Source organism: Thunnus maccoyii, chromosome 15, assembly GCF_910596095.1.
Source record: "Thunnus maccoyii chromosome 15, fThuMac1.1, whole genome shotgun sequence".
Classification (NCBI taxonomy): domain Eukaryota; kingdom Metazoa; phylum Chordata; class Actinopteri; order Scombriformes; family Scombridae; genus Thunnus; species Thunnus maccoyii.
Window position 1 is genome coordinate 13251624 of NC_056547.1, and position 18386 is coordinate 13270009.

The 18386-nt window shown below is 42.3% G+C and overlaps 2 protein-coding genes across 3 annotated transcripts; one reads left to right on the forward strand and one right to left on the reverse strand.

The window, feature by feature from the left end:
- Positions 1-2399: 2399 nt before the first annotated feature.
- Positions 2400-12508, reverse strand: LOC121912886 (SH2 domain-containing adapter protein E-like). The gene is made up of 6 exons (XM_042435412.1): positions 10858-12508; positions 8120-8246; positions 5716-5958; positions 4914-5154; positions 4497-4616; positions 2400-3640 (listed from the first exon to the last, which is right to left on the reverse strand). Exons 1-6 carry the CDS (start codon positions 11395-11397, stop codon positions 3457-3459), a joined length of 1455 nt encoding a protein of 484 aa, XP_042291346.1. The 5' UTR covers positions 11398-12508; the 3' UTR covers positions 2400-3456.
- A 405-nt stretch (positions 12509-12913) lies between these two features.
- pygo2 (pygopus homolog 2 (Drosophila)) lies at positions 12914-18175 on the forward strand. Of its 2 annotated transcripts, XM_042435410.1 has the most exons (4): positions 12914-13097; positions 13865-13928; positions 14545-14597; positions 14744-18175. In XM_042435410.1, the coding sequence occupies exons 2-4, from the start codon at positions 13877-13879 to the stop codon at positions 16421-16423; spliced, it is 1785 nt and encodes a 594-aa protein (XP_042291344.1). In that variant the 5' UTR covers positions 12914-13097; positions 13865-13876; the 3' UTR covers positions 16424-18175. The 2 variants fall into 2 exon arrangements, with proteins under 2 accessions (XP_042291344.1, XP_042291345.1); XM_042435411.1 differs by lacking the exon at positions 13865-13928.
- The last annotated feature ends 211 nt before the right edge of the window (positions 18176-18386 follow it).

Genomic DNA, 18386 nt, shown 5'->3' on the forward strand with positions numbered 1-18386 from the left:
AATGGTGATTTAGGCACCTGGCTATTGTTTGAAGACAACCTATCCTTTAAGTACAGTACTGCAGTACTGTACTTAAAGTAAGTATCAATTGGCTTGTAATTGAAAAGAACCCCTTTTAGCTGCAGTATTCAGTATTTGCACCTGTCATTAAAATTATGTAAAAAAGTTCAATTCCTTTCACGCACAAATAGTGTTGTTTTGCGCATATTTTAGGCTCAGAGTGCATTTTCAGTGCAATCTCAGTGCTTATGAAATGCAATGAAACTCTAATATAGTGTTGTATGTAATGTTTGTCCAGTGAAACTGAGGTGTAGAGGTTGTGAACCCTAGTGGCATAGACATCCTCCACAAGTTATGCTTAAGAGCAGTTACTTAATTCTCACTCACATGGCCTTTTCAACCATACTAGGACAAACAATGGCTCGAGCACATCCTGCAAACAGTATCTGAAACACGCCTGACCTGACCAGGTGAGGCAGTTCAAAGTAAAATGCCTCACCTGGTCTCTGCTGATGGATCAGACACATAGCAGGTGCTGCCCGTGTCAGGAAAGGAGATGAGCAACACAAAGCCAGGCCATGTCGCTGGCACCAATCCCGAAGCATCTGATAAGGATGCCAGGAACACTTCGGTTACCAACGGAGCAGGTCAAGCGGCGCCCAGATGTCAAGTCACCACATCCATCAGGCAGCCATCACGTCAAGCTGTCATGCAAAGCCTGAGCGGGGCAGCGACTGCGTGAGAATAGGATGGCGTACACGTGAGAATGAAATAAAATCATTAATTTAAGTATACAGTAGCAGTAGGTGGTTCCAGGTCTATATAATCCGATGATTAATTCCTTTCCAGGTGTACTTCCAGGGTAGAATTTGAGAAGGCCCGCTTTCCTCAGGTTCATGAAATCCATCTCTATAGAGGACCGCAGGGAGACCTTATGGCTGCAGCACCTTGCCAGAGAGGAGTCAGGAGACATATGAATTACAAGGGCTTGGCAGTCCTAATTGATAAAGAATATGCTTTGATATAGTCTCATAAGACACCTGCAACTCATTCATTGAAAAGGCAGCGCCAAACTGTTCCCCATGAGACAACACGACATGCATGAGAGGACTGAAAGTTATCTCTACGGCTTAGAGTAATGAAACCTAATCTGTGGGTCACTTGCCCTCATAAATTTAAGCGCATACTCTTGGCACCAACCAGAAGCAAACAGTGATAGTGTCCTCCCTGAGAGTCAAGGAGAAACAGGTGACAGACAGATATCAGCCTCGGATAACACCGGCAGAGAGAGGAGGGTAAAGGAGAGGGGCTGACGATACGTAAGAAAAGGAGGGAAGGAGAGAGGGATGGTGTCAATTGCTCTTTTTTTTTTCCTTCACCTGAAGTGTCCTTGACATGGGAGTAATAATACTACTCTTACTCTTTGTCTGTTTTTAGCGCTGCATTTACCTTAGAGCTACACAGGGCAACTGGGGTGCTCATTGCAGGTACGTAAGCTGTTTGTCCCAAACATGATCCTCCGATAAACTTAATCTCCCCACTAGAACTTTACCCCTAACCTCTTCACCCTAACCTAGCAATAATGTATCCCCTTTTAGCAAACACAAATTACCGAACCACTGAAATCAATATCAGGCTCTCCCTCACTTTTAAAGATTCATTATACTCAAAAAAAAAATGCCCTCATTCAGTCATTTCAGCATCTTGCGAAGAGGCTCGTTCCTCAGGGACGACGGGGATGTTTTGATGCTTTGATCATTCCCTTCTAGAACAGACATCGCTGACACAGGCACCCTCACAATTTCGCTGTTCGTCTTGTTGATTTATTGCGATCAGAGAGAAACTCACAGGGGATCTCCAGCATTGAAGATTCAGGACCTTTTTATTATAATCTGTTTTTACACTGTTTGAACAACAGGTCTCCACAAATCAAAATACAACGGTGAAAAATGTACAGCAGGTGTGTATCCTCGAATAACTTGAATCCTCAGCCAAAAACTACTGTCTTCCCTTAAATCATCATCAGACGTGGGAACGGCAACCCTCCAAAAAGTATAAGACAAAATTTAGCCTCAGTTACATCATATTTTACTGTCATCCTAATGGCTAACATCAGGCCCTTCAGAGTTGCCCAAAATGATTTCCAGCATATCACTAAATTAGGAGCACACACATCATGTCAAATGTTTGAGTTACATTTAGAATACACACTGAAAAATAAGTCTTGACAGTAAATATATAATATAGTTATTCTCAATTTGCTGTTTTGTCTCATAGCATCAGGGGGCATTCATCTCTGAGGGAGAACAACTTTACCTTTTTGTACAAAGGCTATGACAAGACTGACACGTCTTATATGCTTCCTGTCCCCCCCCCCCCCCCCCCCCCCCCCCCCCCCGAGTTTCCTTTCTTTCAATATCTGATTATTTTCTTGCACTTATAGAGTATCTGTAAATGATCCCCAGGTACAGACTCCAAAAATGTTTGACATAAGACATGAATTTCACAATGTTTCCTTACCACATATCACATTAATTGGCAGGTTTATTCCCCAGAATAAACAAAGATTGTTTAACTGGAAAAAAGGATTCAAACGAAGCATCCGGTCCTCCAATGAAAAACATTAACTAGTGTAAAGCCATTGCCCCTTCAAGCACATTGCATTGGGGTGAATCACTCGGTCTTCACAGTGCAGATAATACAATAGAAACAACTCCCTCTTTCACAGTAAAACAAGAGGAAATCCTCAAGGGACAATAGATACAGAAAACTGACAAGGAAAAAGGCATAAATTAGATCAGTTACGAGCATTAAGACAAAACAGCTGGTCTTATCTTAATAGGCGGAATGACATGTTTATGTGCATGGATTTTTACTAACTATAAACTTTGAGGAAAGAAGATCATTCTTTGTGTTGGCAAAGTTGGTGCAGTGTACCAGCACATCCACCAGAGGGAGAAAGAGAGACACAGACTGATGAGTTTCACATCACATCAAAAGTACTTTCTGCTTCACGGTGAATTTCACTTAAAAACAATAACAAGCTTTTAATAGAGCCCGCAGTGTATAATAAAACATCATATCCCGGATCAATCAAACCCCAAGTCACATTTATTCAATAAAAGTGCCTCGACATTTGTGCTGCGCTTCCTTAATGTTCACATGCAAAACAGCAGCCTGGATGTTTTGCATCAGCTGCACATCAAAGACAGACGAAGACATCCACAGCTTTCAGACATATTTTGGATGATGAAATAAAAATGACAAAATGAAAAAGTAGGATATAATAAACAAACAAATACAAATATAAAAACTAGGACTAGTAGGAAGGACATAGCAGTAGAAGTACACATTGAGCTTGAACTGATCAGAGTTCAGGGGTTTTTTTGGAAACATTTCATCCATTTAGGCCCAGAGGTGTCTTTGTTTTGTATACCTAATTGAGCTGGGGTGGAGTTAATGGATGCGAGACACTGGGTGCAGCAGGGTCATGTGCTCGGCGCCATTGAAAGGCAGGCGCTGAGTGCAGTAGTGGTGCACCACCTCTGGGATGCTGGGGAACACGCAGCTGCTCTGGTCCAGGGTGTAGCCGTTTTCTTTGGTCTGGGCAACAATGATATGAACGCAGCCTTGGCTTGTTCTGAGTCAGAGGAGAGGAGAGGAACGAAGAAGAATTTGAGTTTAACCACAATCCAAAGCTAATACAAGTTGACACAAGTTTCTTCTTAGAAATAAAACATGAATCAGTGTTTTATATGGAGCTTATTTTGCATTATATATGCTTGATCATATTGATTTCATTTACCATTTTTTATTGTATTCATTGTCTTTTAGCTAATTAAAGTTAAAGGGTGAGGCTGGCATCATTCTATATTATTCTTATTGTCAACAAATCAACAAATATCCCACGAAAAGAACTAAACAAACATCTCTCACTACTTTCCGACTTCCCTACCCTGTCCTACCCTGTATTTTTCAAAAACAGTTGGGCACTGTAGTTTTCAGCAAACATTACTCAAATAAGAGTAAATGGTGCATTTGTTGGGAACTATTTTCAGCTGCATATTAATACACATTTTGTGCACTACTGAGTATTTATGGCAGCAGGATGGTGAATGTGAGATTGACTCAAAATGGGAACATGTCACATGATGTGAACATGATGTGTTTTTAATACTATTGGACAATGGAGGTCTGTGGCACAGAGGAATAAACTATATCAGACTTTGGCTACGCAGGTAATACAAGTTAGCAGTACAAATTTATTGTCGGTTTTGGTCTTTCCATTGCGTTTGTTGAAATAAGAAAAATATAGAATGTCAACAGCTTTAAAGTAAATTATGACACACCCAGCTGTTGAGTTGACAACTGGACCAATTACATTTTAATCATGTCATACACTGCAGTACAGTATGTGATCAATAAGTAATGTGAGATCAAGTAGTTAACATTTCAGCCCTGGAGACAAAACAGATGCACTTTCAGCACACACTCACTTGAGGGCGATGGAGTACTTGCTGTTGTCCGACTCGCTGTTCCTGACCAGGAAGCTAGCCTCTTTGCAGGACTGCAGCTGGAACTCCGCCTCCTGCCGAGTCACACAGCCGTGGTACCAGCTGAGACAGAGGTGGGAGTGAGGGGGGGGATTACATTTCATCTGCTATTGATCAAGTGTAGAGCCTCATTTTTATACAAACCTCTCTTGGAAATGAACCTAAGTCTTACGTAACAGTGAAATGTATTAAAATTCTGGAGCGAAGGTTATTGCAAGAATGAGAAACACATGCACACTCATTCTAACTTTACATAAGAAATAATATTATAATCTTAATAATATAGTATTGCATGTGTCTATTTGTCAGAAATTAAGCTCAGGATTTGGGTCGACGTCAAGGGCACCTAAACCTCCTCACCTCTGTTTGTCCAGGGGCAGGGTGGGGTCAACACAGCAGGCCTCAGTTTCAGGGCTGCTTCCGGGGTTGGAGGAGGAAGTGGACAGGGTGTGAGTGGAGGATTTCAGGATCTTCTGGGTCCAACTTTTCTGCCTCAGGTGCTGATGCTGCGGTGGCTGTGCTGGCAGATGTTGCGGCTGCCTAGTGAGCGTGAGGTGAGGTGTCTCGTCTTTGACTGACCGTTCAGGGCTGTCAAACTGTGCTGAGGGAAGAAGAGTAGCGGAAGAGAGGAGATATGAAATCTATGTAAAGGAACAACTGGCTCGATATCTGAGTTTGAACAGGGTGCTGAATCCTCCAGTAGATATAGAATAAGAAAACAGCTCTTTGATGTTTCATGCAAGATGTTACTCGGTATGCTGTTGGTCTACCCAGCATATGAAATATAAATGTGAGCGCAGGCCTGAGTTTTTTCAACAAATTTTTTTCATATTGATGCAAGGCAGATAAGAGGCAGGGTTGGTACTGCATTACATAAACTTTACTGGTTACTAGTTCAGCAAAACAGTACCAAGTATCATGATTTTTTTTTTTTTTTTGTACCTTAAATAGCAAAAAATTAATTATTTTTTGCACAGTTGAAGATTCAGAAGTACACTATAACTTTTAAAGGTGTAAACATCAGCTACTTTTTTTCATTTTCACTTAAAAAATATTCCCAGACATAACTGGTGTTTTAGCTTTTTTTTCAGACAACATTGTGTGTTGAAGCATTTTCTAAAGTCCTAACTGGGAGTGGTGTAGTAAATTTATTCTGATTTACCTGACAGAGTTTTGACAATATGTTCCTTTTTCCACTCCCAGGGCAGCTCGTACTCAGTGGAGGGACGAGGATCCAGCTCTGGCCTTGTGATTGCCGTCTTCTCACCGTCACCGCTTCCCTCATACGGGACATCGTAGATCTGTAATGTCGCAGGCTGACTTTCCTCCACCGCCACGGTTCCCTCACTCCCCTCCATCAACAAACACACCTTCAGCAGGTCTTTGGATCCACGACGTCTGATCTCTTACAGTTAGAAAACAAGAGGTTAAAAATTAATGCGCCGATACACAGTAAAGATGAGGGGACCCCTCCGGAGAGGAAGACTGGAGTGATGGATGACATCACATGCAAAACCTGAGAAACAGCAAGGACTCTAGACAAGAGACTGAATGAACACCAGAAGCAGAAAACATCAGCTGTCTGTGAACACCAAAACCAGCCACAGCATCATTTTTAAGTCATGTGATGAGGACACCTGAGCGATCTCTACTTGAGGTAAAATCACTGAAGGCTATGAGGACCTTAAAGCTTTTCATTATTTTATTAGATAAACTGTTTCCACAGGTCAAGAAAGATCTTTCATGCAAGATTATTGACAGTCTGCAACCTCCAAATAACTGTAACTAGTGATATATGATGATGTGATATTGTGAATGAGTCATTTTTATCAGTTATTTGATTTACACTCTTAAATCTAATACCTGTGTTTGAAATGCTGTTGTTGCTCCCATTAACATGTTTTAACAGGTAAATTCAGACTAAAGGTCAATGACAGTGCAAGAGAAATCTGTCACAGTGCAAGAAAAGCATATTGTGCTGAATTATAATACAGATTTGCACAATTTCACACATCAGACTTGTAGCTTGGTAATTGTTTTAAACTTATCTGTTGTTTTTCTTTTCAAAACGTTTTGCATTCTTAAGTTATTTAACTTTTCAGGAAATCAGAGGACAGCAATAAGAATATCATTGCACAGTGCAACCTGTATCTTGAATATAAAACGCATCTTGAATCTTCAATAATATTATATCATATTGTGTAATTCTTTTGAAAAAATGTGAACTTACTTGGACTAATGCTTGTACAAAAAAAACAAAAGAGAAAGATGTTCATCAGAATTAGAATCAAAGTCAGAAACAGGTTTATTGCCAAGAGGGTTTGCACATACAAGGAATTTGCCTTGGTGTTGTGGTGCATAACAATCAAAATATAAACAAAAGTCAAGTAATAATAAATAATATAAAATAGAAATTCACATAAAAATATGTGAAATATAGTGAAAAGCGCTGCTACAAGTTTGAAATGAAGAGAACAGACTGCACAAAAAGAGGAATGTGCAGATGTTCATAGTATAAATAGTATAGCTTGTGGAATGTGCAAATAATAATAATAATAATAATAATAATAATAATACAAAATTTGTTTTAATATCATACAACATGTTAATGCACCAGATGTGAAAAGTTCACACTACCAGTAATATTTTATGTTTATGTAACGTGTAGTGTCCACGGACAGGTCATCTTGTCAACATATGACCATTTGGATTTATTCTGATCATATAAGGAATACTGTCAGTCATGATCAGACAATTAACTTCCCACACTTAAATTATTCCCACACAAATATAGGATTTGAATCTGGTGTCTGACGTCAGCTGCTATATTTAGTGTTAATAATAACAGTGCTGCCCTACTCTTGCAGCTTTTCTAAATGATTCACGGTGACATTCGCCTGTTGCTCACTTCCTCAGAATGATTAAAGCCTCAGTAAATTGACTCAGTCACATCATCACATCCTCTGCTGACTTTTCTGAGGAGGCCTGGAAGTAGCATTGAGCACTGATTGAAGTAAAACCTACTGGAGAGCACTGCAATAAAACATTTTCACATTCACAGCAGGCTATTGTGTAACCCTTTTAGTTAAGACAATAGAGTGATGGAATGAAAAGGTTGAGAGGGCATGTGATTGGACGATGGACTACCAGTCTTCCTGGATGCTGTGAAGTTTTGATAAATGGTCAGACAGACCCATATAGGGGGTTACACAGAGCTGCGTCCGAAAGGGGGGAGGCACTGAGGGCCAACTTCCTTTTTGGAGAATAGTACCAGGAAACAGAGACAGGAAAGAGGAAGCAGGGGCAGGAAACTGCACCCATTGTCCGAACGCAACACAGTTGCCGTGGCAACCCCATGGGGTACAGAGAGCACTGGGGGAGCGAGTTCATGTTCTCACTGCTCGGCCTAGTGAGACTGAAAATGTGAATCCTGTCATTCACACAGGGGCTACGTGGGGAAACGCAGCTGTAAAGATTGAGAGATAAGCGACTGAATGAAATGTCGCCAGTGTTAATGTAAAAGATTTCCGCTGGAGTGGGGGGGGGGGGGGGTCTAGAAATCTTACCGGTAATCATCTGCTGGGCATCGTAAGGCTCCATGTAACCATCATTCTCCCCAACTCTCTCTGCCTCTCTTTGCTCTCTGGTCTTCTGAGCATCAAAGGGATCTGCATAATCCTCGAGGATGATCACCTGGGTCAAAGAATACACAGAAATCCTTAATTATTTAATGCATAATTATGTAATTTAGACTCTGTAAAACTGTGGCTAAAAATATTGTCACCAAATAAATATAGAAGATTAAAGTTATGCCTTATATTGGTTTCTTTATATTTGGACTTTTATGTCGTATTACTTGAAATTTTACACGCATCATTCTGGATCTGGCTTATATGAATTTCTGGTGTCTCATAAACCCATGCAGACTGAGCAGTTATATGCAAGACACAAAAATAAAAACTTCATTCATTCATATGTTTTCCAGGCGGATGATAAGGTTAAAAAGTCAGAAGAATACCTGCCACCACATGTTAATTTTTTTTCTAAAGAGACACTAAAGCCCATTCTATTCACACTCATATCTGCAGTATCTCCTAACAACCTCTATTCTACTACACCAATCATGCCCGACTGTCATGTCTTATCAGTGCCATATCATTCCTTCTGTTTATTTTACAAGCCACTGTAGCCAAGAGACAATAGCAGGCCATAAAATGGAGCTGTCTCTGTAATCACTTCCAGTTGTGTTCCCTTGCCAGAGAAATTTTGGCGTTTGTTGGTGTTTGATTCAAGTAGCAGATGCTTGACAGGCTCAGACGGTTAGTTTTGGGAGGTTTAGTGGGACACACTCAACACAAACACACATTTGCAGTTTGTCAACACTGAAATACAAGTCGAGTCTTACATTACAAGTTTCCTCCTGTGACACTAACTTCATATTCTTTATTAACTGGGGAACTATGATGTCAGCATACTTTATGACACACAGTAGAATTCAACAGAGGCTGCTGAAAATATGAATCAGAGTGCAAGGGCAGGGATTTCCTCCGTTTTTGAAACATAAAACTCCCATTTTATTCTTCTTCTCTTTTATCTGTCTTTTTTCTCACCATCTCACTACTATCACCTCCCTGACTTCTCTATCTTTCTCCTTTTTTTTTTTTTTCAAAGCCAAGCTGGAGGGGGACTTTGGGTTAGCGCCTGAGTGTCAAATAACACGATGCTTTTTATAACATGATAGCCTTCACCAGGGGGCCTGAATGAAGTGAAAGAGAGGGATGAGGTGGAGGGGTGAGGGAAGGGGGAATACTGAGCCACATTACACGCAGGAGAGGAAGGTAGAAGGCCTCATGTCTGACCACAGCTTTGTATTCAAGGCGAGGAAGGTGGGTGTGAGGGTGAGGGGTGGAGAGGAAGAGAAAGAAAGATAGAAAGACAGACTGGGAGGAGTGGACACAATGGGTAGCAGAGACAAAGGGGGAGGGGAGAAACAGAAACAATAATATCAATTTTCAGAGCTTGGACTGGATCCTTGCTATACCTCATTGTCATTGATGACACCACATGTTATTTTTACTGGACTAGGGTGTGCTAGAATGTGAAAAAAGGTGCCGCAGATTACGTTAATTTTGTTTCATTTGACATCCTGCCACCAGATAAAAATGTGGCCTATGGGGCTCCCAATTATAGAGTTATAATTATCTTGTATAGGATATCAAGGAGTCCCTTGTTATTCCACTGACATGTTAAGACTCTCTATAATAAACTTCTAGTATATTTTTAAAGGGAAACACTCAAATATTCTGCAAAACTATATCTCTAAGGAAATATGGTGTAAACTATGGTAGAATCTAAGTATTTAAACCTTTTACTTAAGTAAAAGTTATACCATGATGTAGAAATACTCCATTACAAGTTAAAGTCTTGCATTCAAGTGCAGCAAAACATTTATCACGATTAAAAGTACTCATTATTTCAAAAATGCCCCGTGAGTGTTTTTTATATTCTATATTATTTGAATTATTAATATTATCATGTGTAAGCAGAGTTTTAATGTTGTGGCTGGTTGAGGAGGAGCTCATTTTAACTATTTTAAGTACTGTTGGGTTTTTAAATCTGTAAGAATCCTCATATTCTACAAACTGATATACGAACATAAGCTTTGTATGTAAAATCTGGTAACTTGAATTAACTAGTAACTATAGCTATCAGATATATGTAGTAGAGCAAAGAATACAATATCAATCTACTCCACTGAAATGTGGAGGTGTAGAAGTAAACCTATAAGTAGCATAAAATGGAAATACTCAACTACAAGTACTTCCAAACTGTACTTGAGTGACATACTCAAGTAAATGTAGTTACTTTCCACCATAGTCCAGTCCATAAAGACTTCTGTATTCTACCTAAATCAGCCAATAGCAGTGGCATAGTTACTGGCAAAAACACTTGTTTAGAACAGGATGGCCTTGAAAGGTTTAAAAAAGCACAGGATATCACTAATGTACTGTTACATGTGAAAAGCTGAACATATATCATATATCACAGCAAACTGATTTTCTTAAGATATTTCATAAAAATTTGAGTGTGAGAATAAAAATATGACAAAAAATTGCCACTACCTATTAAGTATTTGATGCCACATTATTATTAGCTTATAATTTAAGCTTCTAAAGAATATTTGCTTGACAATTAACACCTTATAGGGAAAAAACCCCACAAGAAACTCACTCTTATGGGTGCTAACTACAATATATATGATATAAAGCATCTTAAACCGATCTTACAAACTGTAAAAACTCACTGTTTCTGATTTGCACTGAGCTGGTTTCTCTGCTTCCGGTACCACTTGATTAGTGATGGTACCGCTGTTGAAGTTGGGGCTTTTATCCTGTTTGTCCACTCGGATCAGCCGGCTGATGTACGCGTTGGCGGATGCGGAGTTTTTCAGAGGTCTTTGCTGCTCCTCAAACACTGGCTCCGCTTTGGAGTTCTTGCGACTCTTCCCAGACAGGAGGCTGTCCCAAACTTTTCCATCTTTAGGGGAACCAACACCGTTTCTACTCAAGTCTATGGCTGAGTTCTTGCGGTTTCTCCCGGACAGGAGAGATCCAACTCCACCACCACCACCACCACCACCACCTCCTCCTCCTCCTCCTCCGCTTGTACTGTCAGTAGAGGAGTTTTTGCGATGACCCGTTTTAGAGCCTGCAGATTTGGTACCAATGCTGGCCACCAGCCCGGCTTTACCGGCTCTTGGTTGTGAGCCTGATTCGGAGACTGAGCGGATCCTGTCGGTACCATTCTTCAGATTGATGGGGAACTCCTTGAACCACTTTGCCATTGTAACTCAGATGGAAACCAATAAAGCTCTCTGCCTGCTCCGACACCTTTTAGCGCCATGCACCAGGGCCCCAGAGACGCACCTTTAGAAATCACAGCCTTTCTAACAAAAGACTTCCGCTGCTTTATTCTAGGATCTCCACACCTCACTGTAAAGCATGTCATAAATGCTTTAAAGAGTCAAATCACAGTTTATGGCTATATTCTTATGCCTCTAACTTTAAAAAAAAAAGTTTGTAAGTGAAAAACTTTCATACCTACATGCCTTTTTGGCAAGGTAAAAAAAAAGAATAAATATCCCTACTTATCCCATTTGTGAGCTTCTTGCACCTGTTTCTTCTTCTGCTCAGAGGAAAAGTTTATTCCCTTTGGATAAAGAGATGTCTTCGGAGTGGGAAGACCCGAAAGAAGGCAAAGTTTTTCTTGCTTCCGATTTGTGGTCCCATTCCCACAGTGGCTTATCTGGTCTTTTACAACCTTCCACTGTCGCAATGAGGCTCCTGACTGCGCCTGGAGTATAGAGGGGAGTGGGTATCTGAAGTCAAGAGGGGGGGAGGCAGGAACGGGTGGGCGGTGATAAGCTTTTAATTGTGGATGGTGGAATAAACATTTTGAGAGTTCCGTCCTAGTTTTGCCTGATTAATAGTCCAACATGGCAAGTCAAGTCCCTTCCTTTATGGCTTTCGGTGGTGGAAATAGTATTGAAATCTTTTTCTTGAGTAAAAGTGGCAATACATTATCATCCTGATTACTGGTAACTGACTATGAATAGTAGTGGAATAGGAAGTGCTTAAAAATGTAGTAGAGTAGCAGTATAAAACATCATAAAATGTAAATACTCAAGTATAAGTACATCAATAAAGTATTTAAGTATGGTACTTGAGTAAATGTAGCCTACTTAGTTACTTAATTACTGGCTTTCTAATTAATTCAACCTCTGCATTAACTGTAATTTAAAATAGATAAATCACAATGGCTATTGTAAACAAAGAGTAGTATACAGGCCTGCATACAAATGCTGGTATTTCTGTGACTTTTGGTTATGTCTAGAGCCATAAATAATGCCACAGACATCGTATCCTACCTGCATTCATGTGCATGTTTTTTTTTCCAAATATCGACCTAAATTGAGGTTGACAGTTATATTAATATTTTCGTGTTGGGTGTTAATTCAATATTAATCATATGTCACTTGATAATGTGCTTAATTGGCTGTCTAATTAATGTCCACCCCTGCTTTGATTGTACAGAGTATAGTTGGAAAGTGGTCCGTTCTGAGCTGCTCCATATGTACCATTAGTAGGTACGAGCTACAGCAGTTTATTTAAATAATTAACGGGAACGGTGGTGCTGCCGGTAGATTTTCGAAACGTAGTATTTTAATGGTATTTATCATACAATATAACATTTACTTTCATGATAATTTATACAAAAATGCGTTTTATATTCAAGAAGGATCCCTATCAACACCCCCATTTCGCCACGAGTTGTAACCTTCCATGGTGCGCGATGCTCCTGCTTGTCCCTCTTTGTCCGGTGGCGACTGAAGGCCATGATAATTATGGCAAAATTTGCGTTTTTGAATGAATTATAGTTGACTGGTGGATCAACAAGCATACACCGAGTGAGGACTGGTTTGCTGGCAATGACACACCAGAGAGTTTCAATTTAAAGGACAGCAGAGCAAGCAACGGAGAAAGGGTACAGTTTGTTTCCAAGACAAGTCTGCAAGATGGCTAGCTATCTTCAGTGGCATGCTAACGTTAGCTAGCCAGCTAATGTTAGCATAGTAAACAACAGTTTCTCAAAAACGTGATCGGTTGCTTTTTCTCATAAATGCTGTGATGAGTAAAAATTGAGTGCACATATTCTAAATTGAATGTGGAATGATAAAGCACAGTTTCGAGTATCTATCCAGTGGTGAAATCTCAGCGCTGATAGCTAGCCACATTGAGTAACGTGGCTAGCCAGTTAGCCAAGGTAGTAACTAGCTCGCGTTAGCTAGCTGGTCGAGTACTCCGCTAACGTTACACATCTGTAAGTGATCATTTTTAGAAAGGGAGGGAGGGAGGTGCTCTGTAATTTGCTTGTATTGGCAGTCAAGCCAGGTAGCAAGCAACCAGTTTCACCCAGTCAGCAGAAACTGGCTTGCAACAGGACGAACTTGTGCTAAGTAACGTGAACCAGCTCAGTTTTACTTGACGTTTTATTTGGTGACCAAATCCCGGCGTGACAGACACCGTGGCGAGAGATTTGCAGCTGGAAAGGAGAGTTTGCAGACCTGGGCCGGCGATATATAATACAATCTAGTTACCGATACGTGTTAGTTGCTGCTGTGATGATCATTTAGCGTGTTGACATGACCTGAAGGCAGATTTCCACCTACGCGGCTCAAAGCCTTCAAGACGTCGTCATTTTTAACTTTTTTTTTCTTGCATATGAACGGTGATATGCCACTTCACCGACAGTCATATTAGCTAATGGCTGCCGAATCGGGGAGACTACTGGCGGGACAAGGAAAACGAAGCAAAGGTAGGAATTAATTTCACCCATCTCCCAATCAGATCGGAATCATCCATTACTGCGCTGCAATGGGCTGCACTGGTGCTGTTAGCAAACCCCTTCTCGCCTCCCCCATATGTAAACTTCACGACTGTCTCCGGTGGTGGCTGTTTTCTCACAGAGTGGATCTGTGAACGGGGTTCATGTCTATCTTGCTATCAATGTACCTTCAACTCCGTTTCCTCGTTCTCATGTCTTCGTCTTTTCCTGTCTCCCTCATTGACCTTACCTCTTCTGCCTCTGTTTGCGGCCTTTCTCCCTTTTCGCCTGGGTCATTTGGTCTGCCTGGGTCATTTGCGATTCAAGGCTTCATAACTTTGGTGATGATAGCGCCTGGATGTTCAGCATCTTGTCCTCATGCCAGTCTATGTCCCATCATTGAATCCATCTCAACTGTTGGACTTGGATAAAAGAGGCCCTAGGTCTAAAGCTGCTCCACTCTGTCACTAAGGGGTATTGGCCAATCCAAATGTGATGCTGCACTTGATTTGTGGACCAAAAGCATGAGACCTGGAGGTCTATTTTTATTGTGGCTAATATTATATTTTCCCCCTTCCACCCCTTCTCTCATATTTTACTATTTCAGCTTCACAGATGAAGAGCCCGGAGAAGAAGAAGGCGAGGAAATCTACGACACAGGTAATCATTGTTCTGCAATATGATAACTTTGCTAAAGGAAACACGTCCTCAGTGTTTGACAAGTTTGAATTGTCTAATCTCATAAAAGCAAAAAAAAACAAAACAAAACAAACATTTATCCTATATTTTCTTCTTATTAAATTTAGGCGGCAGGGTTCTCTCACCTCACTGAGTTTGCACCTCCTCCGACCCCCATGGTGGACCACCTGGTCGCCTCCAACCCCTTCGACGATGACTTTGGGCCCCCGTCTCGACCTAGTGGGGCAGGTGGACCAGGTGGAGCTCCATTTCTTCCAAGTCCAGGTGCAGGCGGAGGAGGTGGGTATGGAGGAGGTGGAAGAATGAGCGTAGGCATGGGCTTCATGGGAGGCCCGGCAGGACCAGGCGGCGGCCAGCCTGGGCGGAGGCCACCATTCGGCCCTCCAGCTAACGCTGGACCTCACCACCAGCTAGGCTTTGGAGGAATGCCTGGCTTTGGGGGGGGCGGTGGGAGCGGCAGTGGGGGAGGAGGAGGAGGAGGTGGTGGATTCCCCCCTGGTGGCCCTTCTCAGTTCAATATACCACCAAACTTCAGTCCACCCATGCACCCTGGACCAGGATTCAACCCCATGTTGTCTCCAGGAGCTATGGGAGGTCCCGGAGGAGGTGGGCCACCCCACCCTCGATTTGGTATGCCTCCACAGCAGCAGCACGGACAGGGTGGGCACCCATTCAACAGCCCCCCATTACCTGGTGGTGGAGGCCCCAGAGGGCCCCCACATGGGCCCATGCCTCCCATGGGTGGCATGGGGCCTGGTCCAGGGATGAACATGATGAGTGGCATGGGTGGTGGCCCCGGAGGCAACATGGTGGGAGGCTTACCAGGTATGCCCCCTCAAGGACAATTCCCTCCCTCACAGGATGGCTCCTATCCTGGCCCTAGTCCACCAGGACCAGGCAACGAGGATGGAAAGAACTTCGGGGGCGGAGGGCCACCGCCTGGGCCTCAGCAGCAGCAACAGCAGCAGCAGCAGCAACAGCTTAACCTAAATCCCAATGGCCCCCCTCCTAATAATACCACTCCTGGCCCTCCTCCTAACTCTGGCCCACCACAGCCTGGGGGAGGCTTCCCTGGCCACCCTGACGTCCAGCAGCCCAATGCCAACACATCCGGTCAGCCTCCCTCAGCACCACCACAGCATAACCCCAACTCCTCTCCAACTGGTCCCCTGAATGGATCGGGCCAGCCCCAGCATCCACCACCCAATCAGCTCCAACCCCCCAGCAATACAAACACCCCCAATTCTAACAACTCTACGCAGCAGCAGCAACAATCCACTCCACCTAACTCTGCCCCTGGCTCCACCCCTCACAGCCAGCAGAACAACACTCCTGGTGCTGGTGGTCCCATGTCAAATGCTGCTTCTAATTCAGGTCAGAACAGCATGACCAACAACAACGGAGGCAACACTCCTGGCAGCAACCCCAATCCCCCCTCTAACTCCACCTCGACCCCGAACACCCAGTCTCCCCTGCCCCCTGGCCCTGCCGCCCCCTCGACCGGGCCAGGTTCTGGCCCCGGAAAACCCGGGGGCCCGGGGATGGTATTTCCTTGCGGTCTCTGTATGGCAGAGGTGCATGACGACCAGGACGCCATCCTGTGCGAGGCATCGTGCCAACGCTGGTTCCACCGTGACTGCACAGGTCTGACAGAGCCAGCGTACGGGCTGCTGACTCGAGAGAGCGCCGCTGTTTGGGCCTGTGACTTCTGCATCAAGACAAAGGACATCCAGGCTGTGTTTGTGCGCCAGGGATTAGGCCAGCTGGTGGCAGCTAATGAGAGTTGAGGAGTGGATGACAAAGGAGCAGCGTGGAGGTGCAACGCGTAAGGACAAATAGAGACATTCTTTGCTCTGATCTGAGTGACCTGTGTGTCATGCCAGCTACTTGCCCAACTTTCTCTTGACTAGCCCTTTACTCGTTCACTACACAGAGAAACACACTCATTGACATTCATGCTTATATATAGCACTTTGAGTGACTCTAGGCAAATGATCCCCCCCACCCCACCCCCCCCGATATGAGACGAATCATAATGAATGTTAATTGACACAGTCCCTCAGACATCTAGCCTGCCAACCAGCAAAGCACTGACACCAACACTCTACCTCACACAATTTGTGACTGACTGGCACGGAAGCTCCCGCACTGACTGACTGACTGAGATTGACTCGCCCCACTCATGCACCACATGAGTGTGATGATATTTCAAACAAACACACGCGCACACACACACACACACACACACACACACATACGTGTTAGGCGGGTAATAAAATCACTGCAAAGTTCAGTTATTCCCTCAATTGATGAAATGACTCAACAGTATCAATATTTTTCTCAAATTGTCACAGCTATAAATTAAAACTGCCATGAAATATCACATTTTGAAAATTGAAAAAATAATTGCAAGAGTGCCTGGACATCTAAAGGGCCTTGAATTTTATTCATCAGTTAATTCACGGCTTTATATGTCATCAAAATGCTTCATTCTAGCACTGCCCGCTCACATTTTTAGCCTTTATACTGCAACCAAGTAAAAGAGAATCATCAGTATATTGCAGTGTAAAATCTCAGTAGCAAGTGTATTGTGAGACATGAATATAAATTGGGGGGAAAAAAATCTATTTTTAAGGTCTTTTGACTATTCCTGCACACATACATTCATTCAGTTTGACCCTGTTCTTCTTGTATCTGTCATTTTGTACCCAGTGCTGATTAATCCAAAGGAGATCCGGGTTGAGTTTTCATTCACACCTCACAGAGGATTTTACCACCGAAATAATTGTAAATATTAGGACAAAAATATTTGTCTGGAACTCCCGTCAGTTGTGAACACGCTGCAGAGTCAACCAATGAACAAAATAATGAGTTGAACATATGTGTCTTGGTTGTAAACAGTATGACGTTTTGATTTTTCTACAGTTCATTTGAGTCAACTATTTCTTTTTTTTTTTTTTTTTTAAATCTCTGCAGTATACATGGATTGTGAAATCAGTGCTTTTGGATGGTGTTGGCATAGCAAGTAGTGACATCATGTCATATCAGATGTGCATAGTCCTTTTTCTTAAAAAAGAGGGGAGGGGGGTGCATGTGAACCAATGCAGTAACTGTCTGATCTGTTTATGTTTATATTCTGGCCTCTGCGCTGCTGGAGGCCTTGAAGTAGACCAAATAACTAAAGAGCGAAAAATACCCATTTTTCACATTTCTGTCACAGTATAAGGTGTTTATAACTATTCTTCCTTCTCTCTTTCCTCATTTTTCTTTATTCAATGTCCAAGTTGCCTTTCTTTTAACTTACTCTCAGCTGTTCCTTTATTATTTTGTACTGGTATTTGTGCTGTGCTCTTGCTCTGCTCTGGCGCCTCCTGGTGGAACCAGTGAGTCCCACACCGGGTGGGGAAGGGAAAGGTACTGAACTCTGAAGTAAAGACAGATTTTTTTGTACTTGTCCATGTCTGTTTTTATTCATTTTTTAAAAAATTGTTTGCTAATCGTTGTATTAAAATGAGGGTTGGAAAACCCAGTAAAACAGATACCAATGTAATTTGTTTTTTCATAATGCTCAGATTCTGAGTCGTAACCTAAACTTTATTTAACTTTATTTACAGTAGTGAATGATAAATCTTTGTTTTAGTGCCAGTTTGCTTTAAGTTTTTGTAGATGGTCACTGTGTTGAACCATCAGTTTTGGCTTAAAGGTTTACTAAACATTATTGTGAAGCCAATATTTAAAAAATGACTAAAC